At 38.0% G+C, this 24,509-nt stretch overlaps 1 protein-coding gene across 4 annotated transcripts in view; it reads right to left on the bottom strand.

The window, feature by feature from the left end:
* ETV1 (ETS variant transcription factor 1) overlaps positions 1-15,853 on the bottom strand; it is a 73,987-nt gene extending 58,134 nt beyond the window's left edge. Inside the window, exons 1-5 of one of the 4 annotated variants that reach the window (XM_084620504.1) lie at positions 15,727-15,853; positions 15,148-15,282; positions 14,297-14,384; positions 12,483-12,530; positions 2,495-2,548 (exon numbers count right to left, since the gene is read on the bottom strand). In XM_084620504.1, the coding sequence (XP_084476630.1) occupies positions 2,495-2,548; positions 12,483-12,530; positions 14,297-14,384; positions 15,148-15,192 (235 nt within the window). In that variant the 5' untranslated portion in view covers positions 15,193-15,282; positions 15,727-15,853. Of the gene's footprint in view, positions 1-2,494; positions 2,549-11,966; positions 12,240-12,482; positions 12,531-14,296; positions 14,385-15,147; positions 15,283-15,415; positions 15,490-15,726 lie in introns of those variants that run through there. The other 3 variants (XM_084620505.1, XM_084620506.1, XM_084620507.1) reach the window with 3 other exon arrangements.
* Between the last annotated feature and the right edge of the window lie 8,656 nt (positions 15,854-24,509).

The following is a 24,509-nucleotide window of genomic DNA, read 5'->3' as shown; positions in this document are numbered from 1 at the left end:
GAAAAAGCTAGAAAGAAAATGTTACTACTTCTTGCACCTAAACTGTTCTCCTTTCTACTATCTGTAGATTATAATTCTGCAGGTCAGAACCTTGGAGGTTTTTTTTGGTTTTTTTAATGTTTTCTAAGCAACTTGGATGAAATTCTGTCTCTCTCTCTCTCTCTCTCTCTCTCACACACACACCCCCTTTGGTATAAAGCCTAACTAAAGAGGCTTTGTTCAAGGAACCTCACTGAAGTTAGGCCTATGAAATCCAAACAAGCATGGGGCAGCTGCCTCTGGGATGGCATAGTGGCCACGACCTCCATTCCAAAGGCCACATCTCTGTCCTTCACCTCCACTATTAACTCAAACTACATACCTGGCACAGAACCTACAGCTGACTCTACCTCTCGCACACAGTGAAACTTGGGTGCTCCTGCCTTGCTCGGGGGGTTCATTATAGAGCTATAAACAACAGAATAAATACATTGTAAAGGCAAGTTCTGAACCGAGAGGAAGTAGTCATAATTGTGGGGGAGTGATGTTTCGCAACTGTACTTTTCTTCTGACTTTGCTTATGCTGTTCCCCATTTCTGTCTGAATAGCTCAAAGCTATGTACATTATATCCAAGTCTATGTTTGAAACTCTGTAACCTTTGCTAGAGTACTCTCCAGGAAGCTTGCCTGACCTTTACTTAAGATAAAGAAAACAACTGAAATGAGGAAATAAATGATCCTTTGATAACACTGTGTAAGCTGTGGCTAAAGAATTCTGAAATACAACAGCATTAATGAAGTATCCATGTTAGGTGAATTTCTTTATCACCAGAAGCAGTGACAAACTTTGATGGGGTTTTTCATTCACAGTTAACAAATTATTCTCCAGGAATCATTGACTTATTTTGGAACAATAATTGTGGGTTAATAGAAGCCCTGGCAGAACTTTGCACTCTTATACAAGAGATCTGTGCTGTGCAAATTTTATGTGGACACAACAGTGTATGTAGGATGAAATTTATAGACAAGTTTTGCACTGGTATTATACTAGACAAATTTGCTATACGAAGAGAGGGGGAAAACTTCATACAAATAGTAATTTCAAAAGGATTATTATCCATATTCATTTGTGTGTCTTTAGGAGTTAGTGCGAGGAATTATTTGAGGCAACTTATTACAAAAATAAAAGCAATTTCAGTGTTGGAATAAAATCAGTCCAGGAAAATAAATCCTGTTTTGCCAGATATGTATGTTATGTGCACTCGATGGAAACTATGTTAAGGAAATGTATCTAAGTATCTTGAACAATCTCAAGAAGTGCAGGGAAATTAAGCGACTCTGGAACTACATTACCTTTACTGTCCTTTTTTAAAATTCTTCTAATTTGTTTGAGATCTCTATTATAAAATTGCTCATGCCTTCATTTATTACTACTTTTATGAACATGAATGTCAGTTTTAACAGGTATTCAGTTTAGCTGATTGCAGCAATTTTCTCTAGTAGGATCAATAACAGAAGTTATTTAGCTCAGTGGAAAAGCAGCCCTGAACTCTACTGCCATAAGCAGACAAGTGTCTAGAAGTGACCTTTGATGGAGACCAGACTTGCCATAGATGAGTGATATGTGTATGGTGGGGACAGAGAGAGGATGAGAGACAGTATTGGCCTCACCAGGCAATGTCTCTCATGCCACTGCCTTCATGTATCCTTTACCAGTCAAACCTCAGAACAGCACTAGTGGAAGGGACTTCAAAAAGGAAAGCAGAAAAGTAGGACACTGGGAACTGCAGCAAAGGAAGAGTTGAGGGTGCATGTGTTAAAAAATAAATAAAAAGTTTCTGGCATGAATAAGATAAGTGGCAAACCAGACAGAATGCCCATCACACACAAAAAGGCTCAGAAAAAGCAGGTGGATTAGCACAATATAGGACTAATTCCTGTTGTTCTAACTCAGGTAAAACTCCTACTAACGCCAAAGGAAATTTTGCTTGAGATAGGAATGCAACATATGGTTCATGGAGCCATGCTGTATATATTAATATAACTTAACATACTATGTTGACAGAGACTAGCTGTATTTGGTAAATACAAAACAAGAGGGCTGTTTAGAAAACCCATAGAGAATCTCAAGTAATTTTTATGCGAGGGACTAGTTGCTTATATTTTACACTACTTGGATCCATACAACGCTTACCATCCTTCTCCCTCTATTCAAGAGACACAGAAAGCTCCGCTATCTTACTGAGCTCATGAGAGAGAATTTCTCTGCTTCAGTGACAAACAAAAAAATGGGGCCACCTGCTAAAGGTTACACCTTCAGCAAAAACAACCTTTGCTGGCTGCACTTCAGAGCCCTACTTGCTTCATCTATTCTTAGTGCTGATGTCACTGACAGGCAAATAGAATGGCCACATGACTGTCACATGACCATGAATACTAGAAATTGAGACAATATATATATATATATATATATAAATATATATTTTAAGAAAGCGATGAATCATACTATACTTACAACTTTCAGCCTGATAGTCTGGCACAAACTGCTCGTCATTGTCAGGTACCTGAGCTGAAGAAAGGGGGAAAAAAAAGGGGGGGACAAATTAAGAGAAGCCACTAAAGCATAGTGAAGATTATTGTGCTAACCTTGAAGCACAGCCAAGGTCAAAACTAGGATTTTGTTGGCTCAACTATAATTAGGACTGAAATCAGGCATGAGAACAACCTCAACCAGTATTAAAACCCGTTAGCATCAATTTTCAAAGTGGTATTTGGGACTTCTGCACAAAAATAAATCCCAGTGTTTAAACCATCTTTGTACATTTAACCCCCTTTGTTTCTTCTCCGGGAGAAACTGGACTCATTTACGGGTAACGCTTGCAGCCAAAATAGCAGAAAACATTTTTATTTTGTTTTTTAAAGGGTCAAAAGAGTCTTTGGCTGGACCATAGAATTTTCATTTCAATCTTTATTTTCAGATGGGCTCAAAATACGTACCTAGCATGAGAACCATAACCAGAGTCCCTCTGCCTTCTGTAATATCTTTACTTTTAGGAAACTTTATGACTCAACTAACACTATAACTCCAACTGCATCTGAAACATCATGGTTGTCACCCAGTGATAATACAATGCCATTTTGTTGCATAGTCAAGATATTAACAGTCTCCCCAAATTATCTTAATGCCTTGTAAACATCCAAGGCTTTAGCACAGTTTAGACATATAGCTGAAATACTGTTTAGTTTAATTGTGTAAGGTGGAAACTAGCAGAAACCAGGTCATGGGACAGCCATGGTGTAACCTTTCTAGATACCTCCATAGTTAGCAAAATCTCAGCTTACCATAATTTAAAAATACCGCTCTTTTGTCAAACTACCTCATCTAGAACTTCCATGGCAAAGTGACATGAAATGAACAGTTTGAAAGTATGTAACAAGTCTTGTCCAAAGAGAAGTAAATCGAGAGTAATCTGCAACTGAAAAAAACATCTTCCATGACCTGGTAACCCAACACGCTTCATCAAAAAGTAAACAGTGGTTATATACCTATTTATTGGAACACTGAATATCAAACTATTAAAAGCAATAAAGAAAAATATGTTGTTTGATCATTTTAGAAAGCTTTCCAAGTTAGGAACTATTAAGGGCTAAGTATATGTATAAAAACAAACCAAATACCCGCTAATATCAATGGGAATTACGCATGTGAGTCAAAAGGTAAGAATATCTCTTTAAACTTAGCCACTCTTGATCCTTTAGTGCAAAGGTATAAGATATTCTGTGGACCTGATCCTAAACTCCTTAATTCCGGAAAAATTTCCACTGACTTTACTGGAAGTTTTTCTTCAGTAAGTATTTCAGGATCAGGCCCATATTGCAGTAAAACAGTACTCTCAAGATTCCAAAGACTATGTTTATAATCTTACCTAATCTATTACAGCAAATGCACCTTAAAAACAAAATAATTTTGGGTAACTATAAACAAGGGTGTAGCTCAAGTGTTAAGACAAATATGTGAATGGCAATTAATGTTAATATGAGGCAAACACAGATGTTGGAGTTTTTTCTAGCATTTACATTACCTAAAACTAGCCCTTTAAGAAGAAAACTGTATATATGAAGACATTTTAAATTAAATAATAAACAAGAATTAAAGTTCTTCATAATGCACATCAGATTTACCAAATCAAATACTCAGAGTAATTTTTTGATGAATTAAACTTGTCCTCCCTCCAAAGAAACCTCAGCATCCTTACCAGTGATGAACTCAAGGGCAATGCAAAGCCCAAGAGAGGTAAAGTCAAACAAAAATTAACACTCTGTAAATTTCAGTTGGTTCATTCAGATCAGTGCATGTAAGAACTTTAAAATTTTCCCTTCAATATGCCAAATATTTGACTGCTACAGGAAACTCCAATCTTGAAGTCAAGCTCTCCCAGTTAACAAACTTTACTATAGTGATCTTTTACTTTCCTAATTTTTTTTTAAATTTTGGAGCACATATAAACTTGTAGCATTTCTATTCATTAACTTTATTGTTTATAAATAGGATATATCCATGTAATATCCCTTGTCCATGAAATATATATATATATATATATATATATATATATATATATAAAATTTTATGTCATATTTAAATGCATCTAGCAGGGGGTTAAATATCGGTCTAGTTATGAAAATAAATGGGCTCTCCACATGTGAATATCTCCACTTAAGATTGATCTGTGGTGGTTGCAGAAATGGGCCCACCATATTTTACATTCTTCGCAGCAAATTACCAACTCCAGCCTCTGGGCCTGATTCACCACTGCTTTTTGCCAGTTTGATTGATTTCAGTGGAGTCACCAGCATAAAACTGGAGTAATACAGTTGTGAATCAGGTTTCAGAGTAGCAGCCGTGTTAGCCTGTATTCGCAAAAAGAAAAGGAGTACTTGTGGCACCTTAGAGACTAACCAATTTATTAGAGCATGCAATTTATTAGAGCAAGTACTCCTTTTCTAGTTGTGAATCAGACTCTTTGTTTTCCTATCCAGAGAATGAGAAATGTAGGACCAAAAACTTCTTTTAAGGTCCAGTTCTAGCCGCTACCTGTAAACCAGCATAATTCCACTGACTTCAATGGTTTTATCCCCCCTAATTTGCACGGGGGTGAAGGAGAGAAGGATTGGATCTGACTACTGAAAGGTACTACTGAACACCTAATAGTTAAAAGAACCTAGTTAAAAAACCCAAACAGACCGCTTTAGAAAAGAACAGTAAAAATAGGAGGTGACTAATGTAGCCAAAACTATAATAGTTTTAAATACATTTGCCGGTATGCGCTTCTCGAAAAGCTACTACGCAGGGTGGGTGGGAGGGGAGGGAAGAACATAGCAAAGCTGGCAATTCCTTTTAACATAAAAAAAAATGCACAAAAATTGTCAGACACATAGTTCCGTACATTTTTCTTGGGATGCTTAGAAAAACCACATAGCACCAAAATAAAACAAATGCTGTAGGAAATAAATCTGTGAGCCCATCCCGAAAACTACACAAATAAGAGTCACCGATCCGCTAGCCATACGACCCATGGCAATCAGAACTGTCAATTTATGCCCCTTTTTCAACTCTGTTTTTTAAAAAAAAAACAGAGCAGAATTGAAATGCATGCATTCATATTACAGAAATTCAAGCAACTGTCCACCCAATACACGGACTTTTTACAACAGTAGCTAGCTATGAGAAGGAAATGGATTGAGTGCACCACCACATTACTCAAACAGAAGAGGACTTTTGTTCCCTGAGTTTTGATAATTAAAGGGAGTCTTTGAAACAAGTTAAACCAGCAAGTACACAGTTAACGTCAGCTTAACTTGGATCTCTGAAAGGAAAATGTGACTTGGGAATGTTGCAACTTCATGCACATTTATATATATATATGGATATATCATTCGTTTCTTCTTTTCGTTAGTCATAGACACTGCAATTCGACAAGGCTCTCATAACAGCTACAGCGGTCTTCTATCACCACATTCAGGACAAGACACAAGTCAACAAAACTTCTTCCCTCTGCATTTAGCAGACTATTAGAAAACATGTCTGAAATGACCACGCAGAGAATGAGACTATTTCCCTACACTACTTAATTAAGGAATCTAGAGAAAAGGAGGAGGGGAAAAGCCCAATAAAAGGCTTTTAAGGAGATTAAGCATGTAGATTTTATTGGTAATAGCAGAAGCAGCTCTATCAGGTCATTCCACATTAATAGACAAGCTGCCATCAAGTCTCAGACTCTCATACTTGAAGTGGGCAACATCTGTACTATCAGCCAGTCGCCTTAGCTGAGATTATTACCCAAAGTTTTTTTTCTTTCTGACTACAGCACTATGTCCCGGGGTGTGTGTGTGTGTGGGAAATGCACAATAATGTTAATTATAATCCTAGTTTTACAGGGAATGTATCCGTTTGGATTGTATAGTCTCATCACCTACTCAATTAAAATCAACTTGCCAATAGCAACTGTTCAAAGCACAGAAATACTTATTACCTGTTTTTGATTTTCAGAGATAATATTAACACGTTACTTTACAAAGCTAAACTTAGAATATATCTTGCAAATGGAAAGCAACTTGGAAAAGCAATTTAACCTGACACTGGAGGGCAATTTCCTCTCTTTCACTGCAAACAAAAATTTTTTAAAAAGTCACCACCAACAAATATCCAGTACAAAAGGAGTTAATATTTAATTAAAACCAGCTCTAGCCACTGTAACAATGACCTGGAGCCAAACAAGGAAGAAGATGTATGAGTCATTCTTTCTGCCAGTGAATGAGACAGCTGATCTCCTAAGCAATTCCTCAAGACAAGCAGTCAGAACTGGAGTTCTGCCTCCATTCACAAAAACACAGTCCAGCATGAACCATGTGGCCTCAATCACAATCTTTTCATGTCACACCCTTCCAGAACGCAACAGCAAAGTAAACTTGAACTTTCTGCATAAACACACCAATTCCATTGCTTTGTCTCAGAGGTAGCACAAACCCACTAAGGAACATATTTAATAAACGAAAAGGCAATAAAATTTAACCCTTCATTTCCCAACCAGAAACTTCTGCCAGAAATTCAGCACTGCATGCATGTAAGGTTGCTGGATAAGTAGAGAGCTTGCCATTTCTTCTTGAGTCACTTAAGAACCTTATTTTAGATATTCTAACATTTCCTATACTACTCCCCTCTCAGAACTTGAGGCTCACTTTTGACTTAGACACAATTTGTTTCAAAGCAACAAAGATTTACTCAGTGTGGCAAAATAATCTGAAATTGACAGGAAGAAATCTGAGTCGTACTATTTCCAGTTTACCCTAAAATAAAGTTTTAGGCCCCAAAACAAAGTAATGAGGCCCCTAAGCTTTGTTTCATTCAATATCTGTTTTGAACATTTAGAAGGTTATATAAAGTACAGACATTAATACAAAAAGCATATTTTTATTTAAAAAAAGATGAAAAAAGGATCAACTGTTGTTAATATAGAAGTACTCATAAGGCATGACAATAACCATTTTTTGAATACTAAACGGCAAATATCATTACCAAGTGAACACTAGATGTGCTGTCAAAGCAACTAAACTTTTGTTTTTTTCCAAGTGACCTGCTCTGACATATAAACGTATGTGTAGCTTAAAAACTAGGGGCCAGATCCTGCAAGCCATTCTTGGTGTGAATGATCTATACTAAGATGAAGAGGGGTTTGCAAGATCTGGCCTTTGTTTTTGACTTCAACTTTTATGCAGGATAATATAGAAGTTGGTTTAAAATGCACATTCACATTTTACATCTGCTATGTCCTTCATAGTCAGTAAGTAACTATGCAGTGGGACAAAATTACTAATCTGTTTTTTTCATCGAAGAAGAAACCCCCAGATTAGTAATGGGCACACCTTTAGGACCAACAATTTTATAAAAGATTAGCACCATTTTGCCAAATCCAATTTTTCTCCATTTGTTGTGCAGAGATTTTTGAAATCGGGCATTCACTTCAAGTATTTAAAAGTCAAATCCACTAACTGTCCAGAACTCCAAAAAAGGGAAATGATTCACTGTGCTACAAATCTCATCTTTAACATGTTTTTATTCCCTTTCAGAACATTCCCTAGCTGGCAAACTTCAACCAAGATGTGAAGCGGTTTGACCATGTTCGTTCACTAAATACATACATATTCAGATACAGTACTTAATGGTTGTATACCCGACAGTCAGATTAATGTTCTTACCAAAGGTGGGGTTCATTATAGGGCAGCAGACAGCTAAGAAGCCAGATCCACAGCTGGTGCAAATCAGCATAGCTCCACTGAAATCAATGGAGCGACTACGATTTATACCGGCTGAGGGTCAAGCCCTAAAGTTTTATATTCTGTTAAAAATGGGAATTTGAGCATTACTGAACAATGCAGATTAAGTGATCGCTTTCATATATGTGCATTTAGGGATAATTCATTGGAAAACACCAAATCATGTGTACACAGACTTGACAATGGTAGCAGAGATCACGGAAACCATTTCTTGGGAGTTCATCCCAAATTTAACCATTAATTGGTAGCAGAAATATAAATGTTTTACAGAAATCAGTGTGGGGTGCCTTCTTCAGTTTGGAAAACTTGGGAGAGACACCCCTGCTGTGCCTGGCTAGCTAGAAACTGCGGTGAGAAAACAAACCCGTTACCTGCATCTTTTATTGTAAAGCTATTACCTTGCACTAGATCAAAAAATACAATAAATATTAATGAGTTTTATGTGATAAATTCTCATTGTTACTACCAAAGAAGGGACTCCATCATATAGATCTATTGTTTTAAAAAGTTAATCTATTGAATAGCTTAGTTACCTATATTGATTTTGGAAGCCTTTTACTCGTCTCTATCAAGTTTCGGCCAGGAATTAGTGACAGAAATACTAGAATAGCCATTTTTAATAAATACTATGCTTTTCTGTTGTCTATTATTCTCCCACCCCAAGTGCTTCCACAATGCATAGCAGGATTTCCGTGGCGAAGAGTTTCTTTTCTTTCCTGTTTGTTCCAGAATACATAGAAGCAACCATGATGAGATAGCATTAGATTAATATTTGAACCAATTTATCTCAAGTCACTGAATAATTGCTACCTGCCAACTGCAATATAATTCCAAATATACAGAATCAATAAAGGCATTATACAATATTATCATGACAAAATGTAGCTGCCACAGTACTTAAATAAAAAAACAAAGACATTATCTGAACAATATTTGTCTTGGCTGGCAATAAGCAATTTTAACTCTTCGTTTCCAAGTTTAATAGTGGAAACAATTATTAAAATCCTTCCACTTGCAAATTATGGCATCAGAAAATAGTTCAAAATTATTTTCCATCCCCCATCTACTGATTTTGGGAAATGACATTCAGTTTAAATTTTACCTCAGAATAATGCGGGTGTTCTTCCTGATGCATTTAATAGACCATGAAGAAAAAGCTACTTATTTTGTAGAATTCAAGTACTGCAGAAGCAAGTATAACACATCATAACTTTTCTACAAGTGGCATTTAGTTTCTGGGGTTGGGGGTGGTAATAAATATATTACATAAACAAACTAATACAATAATCTGTTTACATTTTGTACTTTGGATTATTTTTGTCCTTTAATATACATTTGCAAATCCTGTTATTTACCATAGAAGTTGTGTACAAGTACTGAGAAGAGAATAAACCCCTTTGTGTTTAGTTGTTTATTACTAAGATTCTTCACAGAAAACAACAAAGCACCCTGTTCCATAAAAACATGCTGGCTAAAACGTCCCAAGTTCAAAAGGCGCCTTGATAATTTTTTGCAACATTCTTCGCGTGTGATACATTGTAACTCCCTTGATACATTCTAACTCCCTTGACTCTCTTTATTTTCTGACCTGGTTACTCCCCAATGGGGTTCTGAACTCGCAGGAGAAACCTGGTCAGTTGCCATTGCTCTTAAAATTTCATGGTCACTTTCCTGGCTACAGAGCATCATGAAAAGAAATATGTAAACATTACTGATGCTGCCAAATTGGCAGATTTCTAGTTTATGAAGGTCCAGGAGGACATAAATGAACAAATCTAGCAATGGGTAAACAAGTCATCCATGCAGTCATTTCAGCAGAGCTAAAATATAGCATCCTTAACACCGGTATATTGTAAATACTAGTGCAAGTTTACAAACTTTTATTTATGAAGATTTTTTTAAAAACATCATAATTACAAAAGGCGTCAGAGGCTATAAACAGGATCAGAAACAGGGTCCTGATTTTTTGTCTTAAGCTCTTACAGATTCTCTGCAAAGCCTGTAAAGCTGTGGGGGGGGGGGGGAGGCAGATTATTTTAAATGAGAATTAAATGGTAGTGGTCTGAAATTTATAGTTTTGCTAAAACATTTTCATAATACTGGAATACGTATAATATGTAAGTTTAATACTCTGTAGAAATATATAATTAAATATAAATGTAAAACTCAGCAGTCTGGGTATTTCTTTCCTGATAAAAAGTAACTTTTTATACTTACCGTATGATATTAACAATATTTACAAGCTGTCCTCAGCCTAACTTACAAAGGTCTAGACACCTCACTTTGATCTGTCAAACTAGTCGCTGTTTAAAAACATAAGGGAAAACTTAAGAGCACTGAAAAAAATTCATTTACTCTTAAGAAACAAAAGTAGTTCAGAAGTAAAAATCACCACTACAACCCTTTGTATACCGACAGAAATGACATAAGTCTATCTTGATTTCCATTTTTTTTTTCTATTTACTAAACGGCTCTGCACATACATTACCAACCTGCCAAGAATCTTTTTGATTTAGAATAATTTTTTTTTATCATTTCCAGGAACAAAAAGAAGTTTCATGCCACCAAAAATAAAACTAAAAGTTGTTTTATCATAAAAAAATCATACTTTTTAATTAGTGTTTTGACAACCTTCTAGACTGTTAAAATGAATGAGATTAGACACAGTAACAGATCCTTGATAAAATTACCATTTAAGATAGACAGTCACTGTTTTATCTGATGATTATAGTATAAGACTACCCTGTTGCAATACACCCTATTTTCAGTGATTTAAAAAATATACTAATACTTATATTCCAACTCCATTCCATAACTTCATTAAAGAATTTTTGATTCTATCTTGACAAAGACACATACTAAAGGCAAAAATTCATGCTAAGAGAATTAAAACAATCAGTAAAACAAACAAACTTACAGGCTAACAGCTTGACCAACAACATGCATGGTTATCAAAAAATCAGCCTGATGCCAAGTAGCCACCAGCAATATTTCCTTCTTTCCATGGTAAGCAGTCGTGTGCAATTCTCCCCTCTCCCAGAGAAACAAAACATCTATTCAGTAAACAACAATAGTGTATAATCCTAGTATAATATGCTAAAAATAAAACACGTGCACACCCACAGTGCCTAAATCAGGGTAAATTCACAGAAATTATGTTAGTTCAAATCAAAATCATGTTCAATTTGGCTATAAAAGTTTTCCATTTAAAGTTCAACCAAAAAAAAATCTTTAATATAATATGAGACAGACAATGCATAAGAATCTTCATACTCAAAATAAACAGTATTAAATAATAAACATAAATTACTGAAGTGAACAAATACACCTCGAGCAGCAGAAAGCTCCTCTAAATTTTGTTGAAGTTCTCCTGTAACAGTATGTCCTCCTTTTTATTACCCATATCTCAATAGCTAATCTAAATTCAGATTTCAATATTAGTGTTTTTAAAACCATCAATCTCAATCAATATCATGAGCCTTGAAGGGTTACTTGAAATATCCAAAAATGTAAAATGACAAATCTCAGATTTCCAATTAGTTCCCAATATACAGTCCTATAAAAAGTAAGACATGAAGAAAAAAAATTAACTTATACACAATATCAAAAGGCTTATGAAAAAAGAAATCTTTCCTTATTAAGTATTTGATACACACCTAATGTTCTGTGTTGTGAACAAGGTGGAAAGAAGACACTTGCACTTAAATCTTGAAGCATCCCGTCCCGATGAACCCAGAGAAACTAATTTCTGCCATCAGAAAAGTACTCCACCAGAACACCAAATAATTATATGTGCTGCTGTAAAGGAAACAGCAAGCCCAGTTCTGGCTGTATGCAGTCTCTCGAGGTACAATAATATAAACCTGATCAATTGCAATTAAAATCTGAACAGAGACTTAGAACTTGAAGTCTTGGTGCATTAGTTCTTGCCAAAAGCAGATGTGATTGTGAGCTGGAAGCAATTTCTCCTGGTAATTTGTGATGACACTGGGTAGAGCAGCCCCAGAGTCCCCAAAGACAAACTCATCAGAGGCTCTAATGTATGCATGACACATGAGGTGGCTCTTTTAGAGCTCAATTAATTGGGCTGAACATTAAGACAGCAAGTTCAGGACTTTTTTTTTTTCTCCAGAGTTGTTTTTCCTCTTTTTACAAGCAGTTTTCCCCCTTACCTTCTGCAAGCCATGTCTCCTGTAATTGGCTCAGATCTTGAAAGAGTTCTGAAGAAAAAGAAAGACACATATAAAAGATGCACACCTTTAATCTTCCCATAAGATGAAACCACACTAGAAAAAATATTTTCCTGAAGAACAATGTCTGTGAATTTTACTTTGGCAACCTTACATACTGATAAAAAAAACAGACCCTGATTGCAATTAATGATTATTCTACTCTTTTTTCCATAAGAGGTATACACACTACAGTAATATTTAATTGACTCCTGAAATAATAATCACAATCTTTTAAGTTTGCTTTTATAGCAAATAACGCCTATTAGTAACTCAGAGAGAAGTTAAGATGATAACCTCTCATTCAAATGATCTATTTCTCCTTACACAATACAGGCCTCTTCCTGCAATCTTCACTCCGGCAAAACTCTAATTGACTTCTCTGGGAATTTTGCCTAAGTAGGGATTCGATTTTTTAGAACACCATATCCAAATAAGTAAAGGGCAGAATACAGCAAACAAAATGTAAAAGGAAAGACACCTAACAGCTCTATTAAACATGGAGTTAAGTAAGGTGTTAGTCTTTTATGTTTTAGTGATAATTCTGCTTTGATACATATTGATTCCACTATATTAGCATCATACATAGATTTGAAATTAAAGTGGCACCACCTCGCCCATGGACAAAATGTTATGCTGCTTTACATCCCATGCAATCGTACTGACATGCATGGGGTCATACTGGGTGTAAGTCAGGGCGGAATCTGATCCCATTTGTGGTCCCTATTTTCAGAGATTTTAGCAACTCAGTATGAAAATTTACCCTGAGCTAAAACTTAGCATGATGTCTGAACCGATGAGCCAATGTTTTTGAAGGTTATTAACTTTTGGAAAGATACTTCCTTTTCCTATGATATTGGCAGATATGTGTTTAAATGTTACAGGCTATTAGTCCACATGAGGGGATGATGCCCTGTGTTTATTTTGGCACTAAGGAAAAACAGCAAGTGGTTTTGCTTTAGATGTGTGCTGTGAACGGGCATTTTTGCAGGGATTTTAAGCACACCGATGCAGGGGTCTCTGCTCATCTTACTGTGAGAAAGGTTACATGGGTGCACACAGTGTTTGGCGAGTGTGTGTGGAAGCTACACTGACCCTTGTCAAGTAGGAATACATCACGCTCACCTTACTCACGCAACTAGTGCCACTGACTTTAACATGGCTGTTATATGAGTGCGGACTACAAAAAGTTGGGCCCTCCCAAGCCTGGTCCAGACTAGACTTTCTTGCTTAAATTTCCCATGGATGGAAGGAACCACCAGCACCAACTCCACTGGTGGTTTCAACAGTGCAAATGCCAGTGTAGGGGACAGGCCAGAAGAAACGGCTGGTGTTCTGTCTTGCCCTCCAGCCCGGCACAAGCACCGTGGTTAGAATACCAGCTGCTGGTCTACACTAGTGCTGGCCCTCTTGCTATCACTAGTGGAATTGCACAGTGGTGGAAAATGTGAAAGAAGCCGAGGGTAGGCAAGGCCTGAAGGTGAAGATGCTGGGTTGTAGCGTATCCTTCACTTGTGGTACTGTGTCAGATACTGCAAAATTCTCACCTCAGGGAGTGACATTTATGAGCCATATGTGCAACAATATCTAAAACAGAACAGGGTGAGTCAGGAAGGAATAGCAACTTTACCAGTTAATTGCCTTTGCCAGTTTGTGTCACAACCGTAAATGCAATTTTCTTGTCTTATTTAGCTTCTCTGCATTATTAAATTAATCATGGGCGGGGTGGGGTGGGGGAGAAGGGAGTGAGCCCTCACCTTCTGAATCATGAGCCAGGTCTCTGTTAATGAATTTTCTTTTCCTGACATTTGTTGGTCTCTCATTGCAGTTTCTCCCACGCGGATTCTATAAACAGGAAAGATCAGTTACTTTAAAACACGCACACACACAACCCTCAGATTTCCACATTTAAACAAAACCTACATGGATTCTTTACATATTCCACAGAGAAAATGACTATCCTACAGTTTCTATCTTAATTTCTACAGACAAATTTACAGCACAGGATTATGCTGGGTACCTAACATCCTTCCTACTTGTGCCTAGATGCAACACATTCTTATTTATCCATGTATACCTCTACCAGTATAGATACATTTGCAATATGCTCCGGCTGCAACACAGTACTAAAATATATATTTAGCAATCCGGCACCCAATAGCATAAAAATGCCCTTTGCTTAAACTGTTCAGGAGAATTCGGATAAGGACATTCTAGCAGGCTGCTTTGTTTCCAAACGTTATTTGTAAAATAGCTTGCAAAAATCCTGAAAACAAGAAGTGTTAACGTTTGCCTCAACTTCATTCTTCTCGGTGTTGCAGGCAAACACAGCCAGAAACTTTGCATGCAGCTGCTGCCGGTGCCCTCCTCTTCTACTGATCGTGTGCATGGTTTTACTTTTTTGAAAAACATGATCCAAAAATTGGCTTTAAAGAATATTTTGCGTTATTCAAATAACTAGACGATAAGCCCATCTTGCAGGCACGACCCCTAGATGAAGAGTCGTCCCTACAGCGGTAACAAAGCAGATACTATGGACGCAAAACTCCCCCAGAGAAATAAGTCGGAGTCAAGTTAATAAACACCAACTTTTGAACTGATCACTCACGTTGGTGACCATGTAAGGCACTTGCTGGTCATAAAATCCATCCATTCTGCGGCTCTTCCACAAGTCTTAGCTCAGTGTTTTTATTTTCTGGGCATTTGCCCTGAAGATTTCCTCGGGATCTGCTCTCCAATCAGCCTAGAGGGGAATACAAGATGGCTTTTAGATTTAAAAAAAAAACGAAACCATGAATGAACTGCTTGAATTTGCATAGCTAATTAACCTCAAAGAGTCCCATTCATAAAAACAACCCTCCCTTCCCTGCTTTCACCTGGGTTCTAAGCAAGTGCCAGGTTAAAACACGGAGCAAAACCCACTTTTTACAGCAGCGGAAAGCAAAACAAGAGGCTAGGTATTTATTTACACTCCTGCTGTATCCCTAGAGCGATCTGTGTAACTGGCAGCTCTGATTCGCAAACGGGTGCAGAACTAGTAATGGCGAACAACATGACTCGCTTTGCACCTAACGGGAGTAGCGAGCGAGCGAGCGAGCCACAGCTATCCTGGTTTAAAGGATCATTTTTGCAACCCACAACCATGCAATTATCTGGAGCTACGTAAAAAGTTGCTGGAAAGACCCACCTGAAGGTAACGCAAGGCGATCGGCTGCAAAAAATTCCCTCCAAATTTAATAAAAACATTAATTATTTCCCAGCACTTCCCCCTTGGAAGCAGTAAGCGCCACTGACAGAGCTCAATTCGGTGGTTTTTCCTCTGGTTCTCCTCCAGGGGCCTCCAGTCCAAACTGATGGATCTCTGCCTCCCATTGGCTCTCTGTGTCTTTCACAGGATCAGATTTCTGCCTGTCAGTCAGGCTGCCTCTCTCCCTCAGGGAAAAAGGTAAAAGCTGGATCCTGCCGGATTTTGGTGGGTCCACCCAATTTTTGGTCCTAGCTCCCTTAAAGCTACTACATAAGTAAAGAACAAGTGCAGCTGCTTGTTTTACACTCAGAAAGAATCCAGAGCATCCCAGTGCAATAGTGCCACAAAAACCCATATCCTGCACCTGGTTCCAGACAGTTTTTTGCCCCCAACCTGCAAATGCCACTGCTTCAATAGAGAGCCAATTTGGTTCTCTCTTATTCCAGGAACAAAAAACATTAGATGCAAATATATCCCTGCACAGCAGTGCCACAAAAACCCATGACCAGCATCTGGATCCTGCTAAATCCTGCCAAGACTTGGCCTCAAACCCCTGAATTCTACTGCCTAAATACAGAACATGCTTGTCCATTTCTATAGCACACCAAACACCAACACCTTCCAGTACAACAGCAGCACAAAAAGCATCAGATCCAGCATTTGGATCCTGCCAAATTTTGGCCACAAACCCAGAAACTGTACCATCAGATTCATACATAGGGATCTGGATTTTTTGATGGATTAGGAGAAACTGCATGTGTACTAAATTTAGACTATAAGCAGGGTATGTAGCCAAAACTTAGCTGGATACAGCAAGATATCAGCGCCAAATTAGAGTTTTTGCATCTTTCCTTTATCGGGATTTATCCAGGTCCAGATTTTTCAGTTGATTAGTAGAAGCAACACTTGCTTTTTATTTTGATGACACCATTTCTGGGATTTGTAGCCAAAATTTAGCAGGATCCAGGTGCCAGAACTGGGTTTTTGTGGTGCTGTTGTGCTGGGATTTCTGAAGTGTTGTAATAAAGACTCTCTTTAGGCAATGGGATTTGGAGGGTTGGAGTCAAAAGCTGGCCAGATCTGTATCTTTGCTGTACCAAGATCCATTGGCATTCTGAGAGCGTCAACACTTGTTCTCTACTGAGAAAGTTACATTTGCAGAGTGGGGGGAATCAACATTTTCTGGTATGGCAGGAACCAGGTGCTAAATCCAGTTATCTGTGGCACTGCTGTGGTGGGATGCATCATGATTCAGACTTTTAAGGTTCAGTCAAAGCAGCTAAATGTATTCTCTATTTAATTAATGGAGCCAAAATCTGGAAGGATCCAATATTTACCCTGACTCCTTTCTCAGGTTATTCTAGATGCTCTGGTCTTCCTGCAATTGGTGTAAATGCAACCAGTGAAAATGGGTTTGCACAAATAGTCTGCAGTTATTAACGATTTGTATGTTACTGCTTCCATCTTAGTATAGTTTGTTCTGAAAGTTACTGTAACTTTATTATACTCTACTTTGGGATCAAGAAAATTTGTCTCACTTTTCTGCACAACTCTTTCCCTCTTTCTTCATTTTTGTATTTCTTTGGGATTCTCTTTGGCCTTCTCTCTCTTGCTTCTGAGAGAAAATATACTATCACCAGCAGATTCTACTTCCAGACTTTTACTGCTTTGGAGTTTTTGTTTATTTTTTGTTGTTGTTTTTTTAAACAGGCCTGGGTTATAGGAAAGTACTTTATGATATTGTAAACAGTTTATTTGTCCACTATAAGAGGATAGTCTTGTGCAAGTGCTCAACTTGTTGCTGCCAGTTTAAACTGCTTCAGTGACATAGTTGTGAAACTGATCACTGGAGAATAATCTGGTATAAGTGGGATTCCCTGGTGAGTGTAAAATCAGGAGAATGGTTCCACCATCCTCCTCTGCAGCCACCATGCAACAGCCAATAGATTGGGGATCATACTAGAGGTGTGGCCAGGGTGGGGGTGTGGCTAAGGTGCTCCAGGTGTTGGATTTTGGAGGCCCCTTTGAGGCCATTTCAGCTAAGCATAAATTAGAGCAGCTTTAGGCAGGGCCTCAGCATGACTGAGAAGATGGGGAAATGCAGATATGGCTTAATGCCACATTCCCCTCCCCCCTCCACAACATGTGCTAATTCCGTATCAAGTGGGGCTCACTGCAATTTCATTAACTATTAAGAGAGAGATACTCGCAAGCAAGAAACCAACTTTCCTTCAGTAACACACACAAACATCCATGCGTGGTGATGCAACTTCATTAACAATAGCCAATAATATATTACACTTAAAACTGGTGGGACAACACTAATTATGTTTATAAGGTTTTTTTAATTCCACATTTTCTTTTTAATTTATTGTGTATTTTTTAAAAGTTTTTGGACAACTACATGAAACCAAAAAAAATTTGATTGTCAAATACCATTTTTGATAAATACTTCAGGTGTGGGGATTTTGCAAACCTTTAATGAAAAATTTTTGGTTTCCAGATTTCTGTGAAAACCCTGAAAAATTTGAACAAATTGAAAATTTTCCACAACAATTTTCAAATTGGTAAAAAGCCATTTTTGTTTTTGTTTTTTGGTTTTTTTTAAGTTCTACAAAGAGAACTTCAACCCAGCTCTAATTACAAGCTTTACAGTGAAGACATTCAATATTCTTTTGGAAACATGCTCTCTCATATTCAAATACAGCTTCATTAAGTATTGCAAATTATATATTATTTCCAATATGTAATGAAGCTACTCACTTCACACGTGTGTGTAAGGATGCGCAGGACTGTGTGCCACTTGTTTATTATAACACACTGTGAAAGCACAAATCAGTACTCTAACATAAAACACCCCAGTACAATTAAAGCAAGGAATTTGATAAACACCAGTTTCTTCTGGCTAATTTGAAAAGAATTTAAACACATTTTAAAAGAAGAAACAAACCCCAGCAATCATGAATGACAAAATCTGTACAGAATATGGCAAAATAATCCAAATTGCCTTGAGAACAAAAACAGACAATTATATCTGAGGACACCATTAAAACTACCAACCCACCTGGACACCCTTATTACAATACGGAAACTAAAGAAAATCCTTCAGAAACAAACACAGAAAATTATGGCTTAAATAAGATATCAAAAAAGATTTTGAAACAACACTGAATACAGTACATCCAGTTGCCCTTCTGAAGTTATTTAACCTAACTCTCCAATCCAAACACTTACCTGATATATGGGCAGAGGGACTAATTAACTCAGTAAATGCAAGCATAGATACCCAGAACCCAAACAATGATAGAACTATCTGGGTTAGCAGCAACATCAGAAAACTACTCTGTAGCAGCCTCAATAAACTAGTAATACAATGTCTGACCGACGGTAGTATAGTCCATGAAAACCAAATTCAATTTCTCCCTGAGAAATGAACTGCCTGCCACATTTTTAACCTACCAATGCTTGTGTCTTCCTGTGTGGACACAGTGCTTAGCACATTGTGATGCTGCCAGAATACAACAAAATGATAGATAGATAGATTAGATAAGATAAAAACAAAAACTCAGGGAAGATATTTGCCTGCTTTGTAAATCTGTATAAAGCTTCTGATGCAACATGGCACCCAGGATTGAACCTTAAATTGCTACATAGTAGTATTGGTGGGAAAAATATATGACAATTATATCCATATGCTAAATATCAAACATAGGTTTAAAAATAAACAACATCCAAACAGGGGTCTTCAAGAAAATAAGGAGAGAAAACAGGGATATAATTGGACCATTTTCATACATCAGTGATCTAATAACCCTCCTGGAACAATCCCCAAACATGGGACTCCCACTAAATGATTGCTATGTACTGATTACCTGGTCATATTAACACCCATTCAACATAGCCTTCAGGGAAACTTAGATGTACTGGAAACATACAGCAATATATGCTAGCCAGGAAAAAAATCTAAATATTTCAGAAAGAATCCAGAAAATAACCAGCGCAACCTAATATTTTACTACAGAGAGTTGGAAATTGAACACACTTGAAATTATATATATCCAGTCCTTATAATAAAGATATTAGAAAACCTAGAATGACGCTAAAAGCATAAAAAGAAAAAAAGGCGTGTCAGCCCTGGAATAGTGTGGTCTAGTGAGAAAAATCATTGGACCGGAGCTCAGGAGACATACCACTGGCCTGCTGGGAGACCTTGGGCAAGTCATGTCACTTTTCTGTATCTCAGTTTCCCCAACTGTAAAATAATACTGAGCTCCTTTGTAAAGCACTTTGAGATCTATCAATGGAATCACCTATATAAGAGAGCTAGGTGTGGCTATTATTAGTTATTCAGAGTGAACAGGCTTGGACCACAGGCACTCTTCAGACAGCCTAGAAAAACAGGAGCCTGACCTTTGGGACTTCCAGCAAGCCTCAGATTCCCTCCTATCGATCTTTCTACCGACCTATGTATATGGCTTTCATCCTCATGATATCTGAGCTACAACGGGTCAGAAAATGTGTGTGTGGGAGGGGAACTGGGGGGTTGTTTGTTCGTTTGTTTTGTTTTGTTTCCCCCCTTGTGGAAAATTTAGACAACAAACAAACAAAAATATAACTTTTGTCAAAAATTTCCACAGAAAAATGGAAAGCCGAAATATGAAATATATTGATTCTGAAATGAGGCTACAATACCTCATGGGAGGTATAATTCAGATGTCTCATGCTCCCATTCTTGTCTACAGAATGGGCTCCCTGGTCAGATTATATCTCCCATGATGCACCACACTCTTTCCTCTTGCTCCTCCGTCTCACCCAGAGAAGCAAACATTTCCTCCACCGCAAAATACTAGAGAATAATTCAAATGACAGCACGTTCCACTCCTACATGTAATTACTTCCCAGGCTCAACAACACAAACTTCCTGACCCAAGAGCAAAATGTAACCAAAAATGAGAAACAGCTCAAGACACTAGACTAACACCTAAAACAAGTAGGTAAGCGTTAATATTACCACTTCACAGAAGGGAATAATGAAGCTCCTGCCTTAAGCCAGGGGTTCTCAAACTTATTGCACCACAACACCTTTCTGACAACAAAAATTACTACATAACCCCAGGAGGGGGAACTGAAGCCTGAGCCTGCCTGAGCCCCGCTGCCTCTGGTGTAGGGGCCAAAGTCGAAGCCCAAGGGCTTCAGCTGCAGGCAGGGGGCCTGTAGCCTGAGCTCCGCTGCCCAAGGCTGAAGCCCTCAAGTTTCGACTTCAGCCCAGGGCAGTGGGGCTCAGGCTTCAGCTTCAGCCCAGGTGAGTCTAAGACAGCCCTGGCAATCCATTAAAATGGGGTCATGACCCACTCTGGGGTACCAACACACAGTTTGAGAAACACTGCCTTAGACCATGTACAGGCCAGTGACAAATCCAGTTGATGTGGCAAAACTGATTTCAAAATTGAAACTTTTTTATTGAAATAAAATAGCCAAAATGGGGTCACCATCCAGAAATGAACAGCGACTCAAAGTACACCCAGCCCAGAATCATTAACAGATGCATATTTTGTAGTGCTGAAAGGACTGCAGTCATGTTCCATGACTTTGCTGCTTCCGGGACTCTGTTGTGATGGGGTCACCAGACCCAGCTGTAATTCTGAATGAGCCTTTCTACGGAAAGTGCACAAGGCAGTGGGGTTCAGTGATCCAAGCTAAGGTTATTTGGAACACCGTGTTTCATTCTGCTCCAATGTTTCCAGGAGGAGGGAAGACAGGTGGGAAAGGATAGTCTTACCTTTCCATTTCAGATGTGTTTTTTAATAAGACTGTTTTATTGAGGTATTTTTCTTTTAAATTTTTGATACATAATTCCGTCTTCATGGACCTAAATTCCACCCTAATGGTATTTAGTTTTTAGTCTGGGAATAATCACATTTTAAAATCTCCTGCAGTCAAACGGTCATTAGTCTTTCCCCCCATCTCTGTGTAAAAAAGGAACAAGTAGACCCCGGGAATTGGAGGAAAAGGGTAGTTGGGAGAAAGGGAGAGAGAGAGATTTTTTAGGTCTGCACAGCTACTGAATTAATTAACAGGGGATTCATTTTCCTTCATTATACAAAAAAATCACAGCCACGTATCATATAGTGCAGATTCTTCCAAAATGCTACTGCTTTTTACCAGCTAACAGCATAACTGATGGGGATTCCCCAACTCAGTACATCACCACATTGCTCCTCTTCAAATCAATGTCACAAACTTCAGGCTGGAGAGAATTCTCTCTACAGTTAACATCAAAGGCTTCTTTTACATAAGGAATTTCCCATAAGCAATTCTGCTCCAACGCTTTCCATGTGCATATTATTCTAGCTATTCAATTTAATCATTAAAAAAAAAGTGAAAAATGGTGATCTCATATATTAGTAAAAGCAGAGAGATGAAGCCAAAGTCTGCACAATCTCTTGTTTTTCTTTCAAAAGGGGACGGGGGAGGGTGTGGGGAAGGGGGGTAAGATTTTAACAAACTTGCCACTGATCTTATTGACTCTGTTGATTATAAGTTTCTCTTTTCTCGGCTTGGCATGGGAGTAAATTGGCTGGTACTGGCTTTTTATGCATGTTTGGCACCATAGAGAACCAAGATTAAAAAGTGGTTCCAAAGTTTTTTTGTGGGGGTTTTCAGAGTATCCATAGGACAAAATGTACCATTATGAAATAGATCCACAGAGGCAGCTGCTCTTAAAATTCCATGCATAAAAACAGCAAAAGTTGCACAAAGTTTCCACTATTTTTGAAAATAAGTGTTAAAGAAAAAAATCAGTTCAGCAAATGCCAGTCAGTCTGAATGGAAATTTTCAGTTTGGCAGAATTTCAGACATGGAATGGCAGAACAGAGGCAGAAAGGATTTGACATTTATTTGCTTGTGTTTCAAAATCACATCTTGGTTGTGAAAGAGGAAGCGAGGAAAGAAATAAACATCTCTAACAAAAATACAATATAAAGTTGCTGTTCTTATTTGGTAACATTTAAATTATGTACTTGCATTATGCCATTCCTGTCATGGTCCCTTTCATTTTATTTTTTTAGAGATGGACCCAGGTAACAAGAGAATCAAATGCCAGTTTTCATCACCTCAGTGTTCAGGGGTGATCAGATTGTGGATTTTGGTTTGGGTCCATCTCTAATTATTTTTAGTTTCAAATGCCTTCTCTTAGTTTATCTTGCTGTGTTTATTTAGCTTGTTTGTTTTAGAGGTTTGTGGTATAAAATGCAAAATTCTTAATGCACAACTCCATTCAATTTGGGCCAAGGAATTCTGTTTAAATTAACTTCCTAGTAAAGCTGATTCTAACATGGTATGTCTGGCCCTTGTGAATGGGGCCAAATTGCATTTAGAAACCATATTTCAGCTGAGTTGGATTGCAGGCTTTCTGCTTCAGCAACAACACATGTTCAGCCAACATGGAAATACCTGGTGTATTATGGATTATAGACTTGCCTAGGGTAAATCATAAACATTATTTTAACCAGCTAGGAGTCTAACGGTAGAAAATTTTCCAGTGTCCTTTGTCATTTCTTAAAGGGCTACTCTTCTCAGGAGGTGCCTGATCCAAAGCCCACTTAAGTCACTGAGAATCTTTCTATTGTCTTCAATGAGCTTCAATTGTCTTGGATGACGCTCTGCTGAAGGAAGCTGACTTCAGCTTGCCTCATCTGTCTCCTAGGTTGGAATATCTGAATCTTCCAGGGATATACCCCAGAACCTCCACTGAGATATTCTTTCCACAAAAGAGGTACAAAAGTATTCCTACTTTAAAATGTTTTGTGGGTTTTTTTATATGGACTCTTTGAAGTATTACTTTTTTCTGTGTATCTAAAAATAGCTTTTTTTAGGAACATGGAATCATAGAATTGTAGGACTGGAAGGGACCTCAGAAGGTCATCTAGTCCAGTCCCCTGAACTCATGGGAGGACTTAGTATGATCTAGATCATCCCTAACAGGTGTTTGTCTAAAGTGGGGGGAGGGATAGCTCAGTGGTTTGAGCATTGGCCTGCTAAAACCAGGGTTGTGAGTTCAATCCTTGAAGGGGCCATTTAGGGATCTGGGGCAAAAAATGGGGATTGATCCTTCTTTGAGCAGGGGGTTGGACTAGATGACCTTCTGAGGTCCCTTCCAACGCTGATATTCTATTATTCTAACCCGCTCTTAAAAATCTCCAATGATGGAGATTCCACAGCCTCCCTTGGCAATTTATTCCAGTGCTTCACCATCCTAACAGTTAGGAGTTTTTCCTAATGTCCAACCTAAACTGCCCTTGCTGCAATTTAGGCCCATTGCTTCATGTCCTCTCATCAGAGGTTAACAAGAACAATTTACCTCTCTCCTCCTTGTAACAACTTTTTATGTACTTGAAAACTGTTATGTCCCCTCTCAGTCTTTTTCAGTCTTAACACACCCAATTTTTTCAATCATCCCTCATACATCATGTTTTCTAGATCTGTAATCATTTCTGTTGCTCTTCTCTGGACTTTCTCCAATTTGTCCATATTGTTCCTGAAAAGTGGTGCCCATAATGGAACACACTACTCACGTTGAGGCCGAATCAGTGCATTGGCAAATGCATTCATGGATTTCACATATTGTATGTTGTAGCCTGAGCTTTGTCCCCAAACTATGTAGCAATGACAATTCCCACTCTCTACGCTGGCTTCATTGAATTTTGAATTGAGTTCAAGGCCT

The sequence above is a fragment of the Lepidochelys olivacea genome, assembly GCF_965140295.1.
Source record: "Lepidochelys olivacea isolate rLepOli2 genome assembly, chromosome: 2".
Taxonomy (NCBI): domain Eukaryota; kingdom Metazoa; phylum Chordata; order Testudines; family Cheloniidae; genus Lepidochelys; species Lepidochelys olivacea.
Note: the sequence above shows the minus strand (reverse complement) of the source record. Positions and strands in the feature narration are given on the sequence as shown.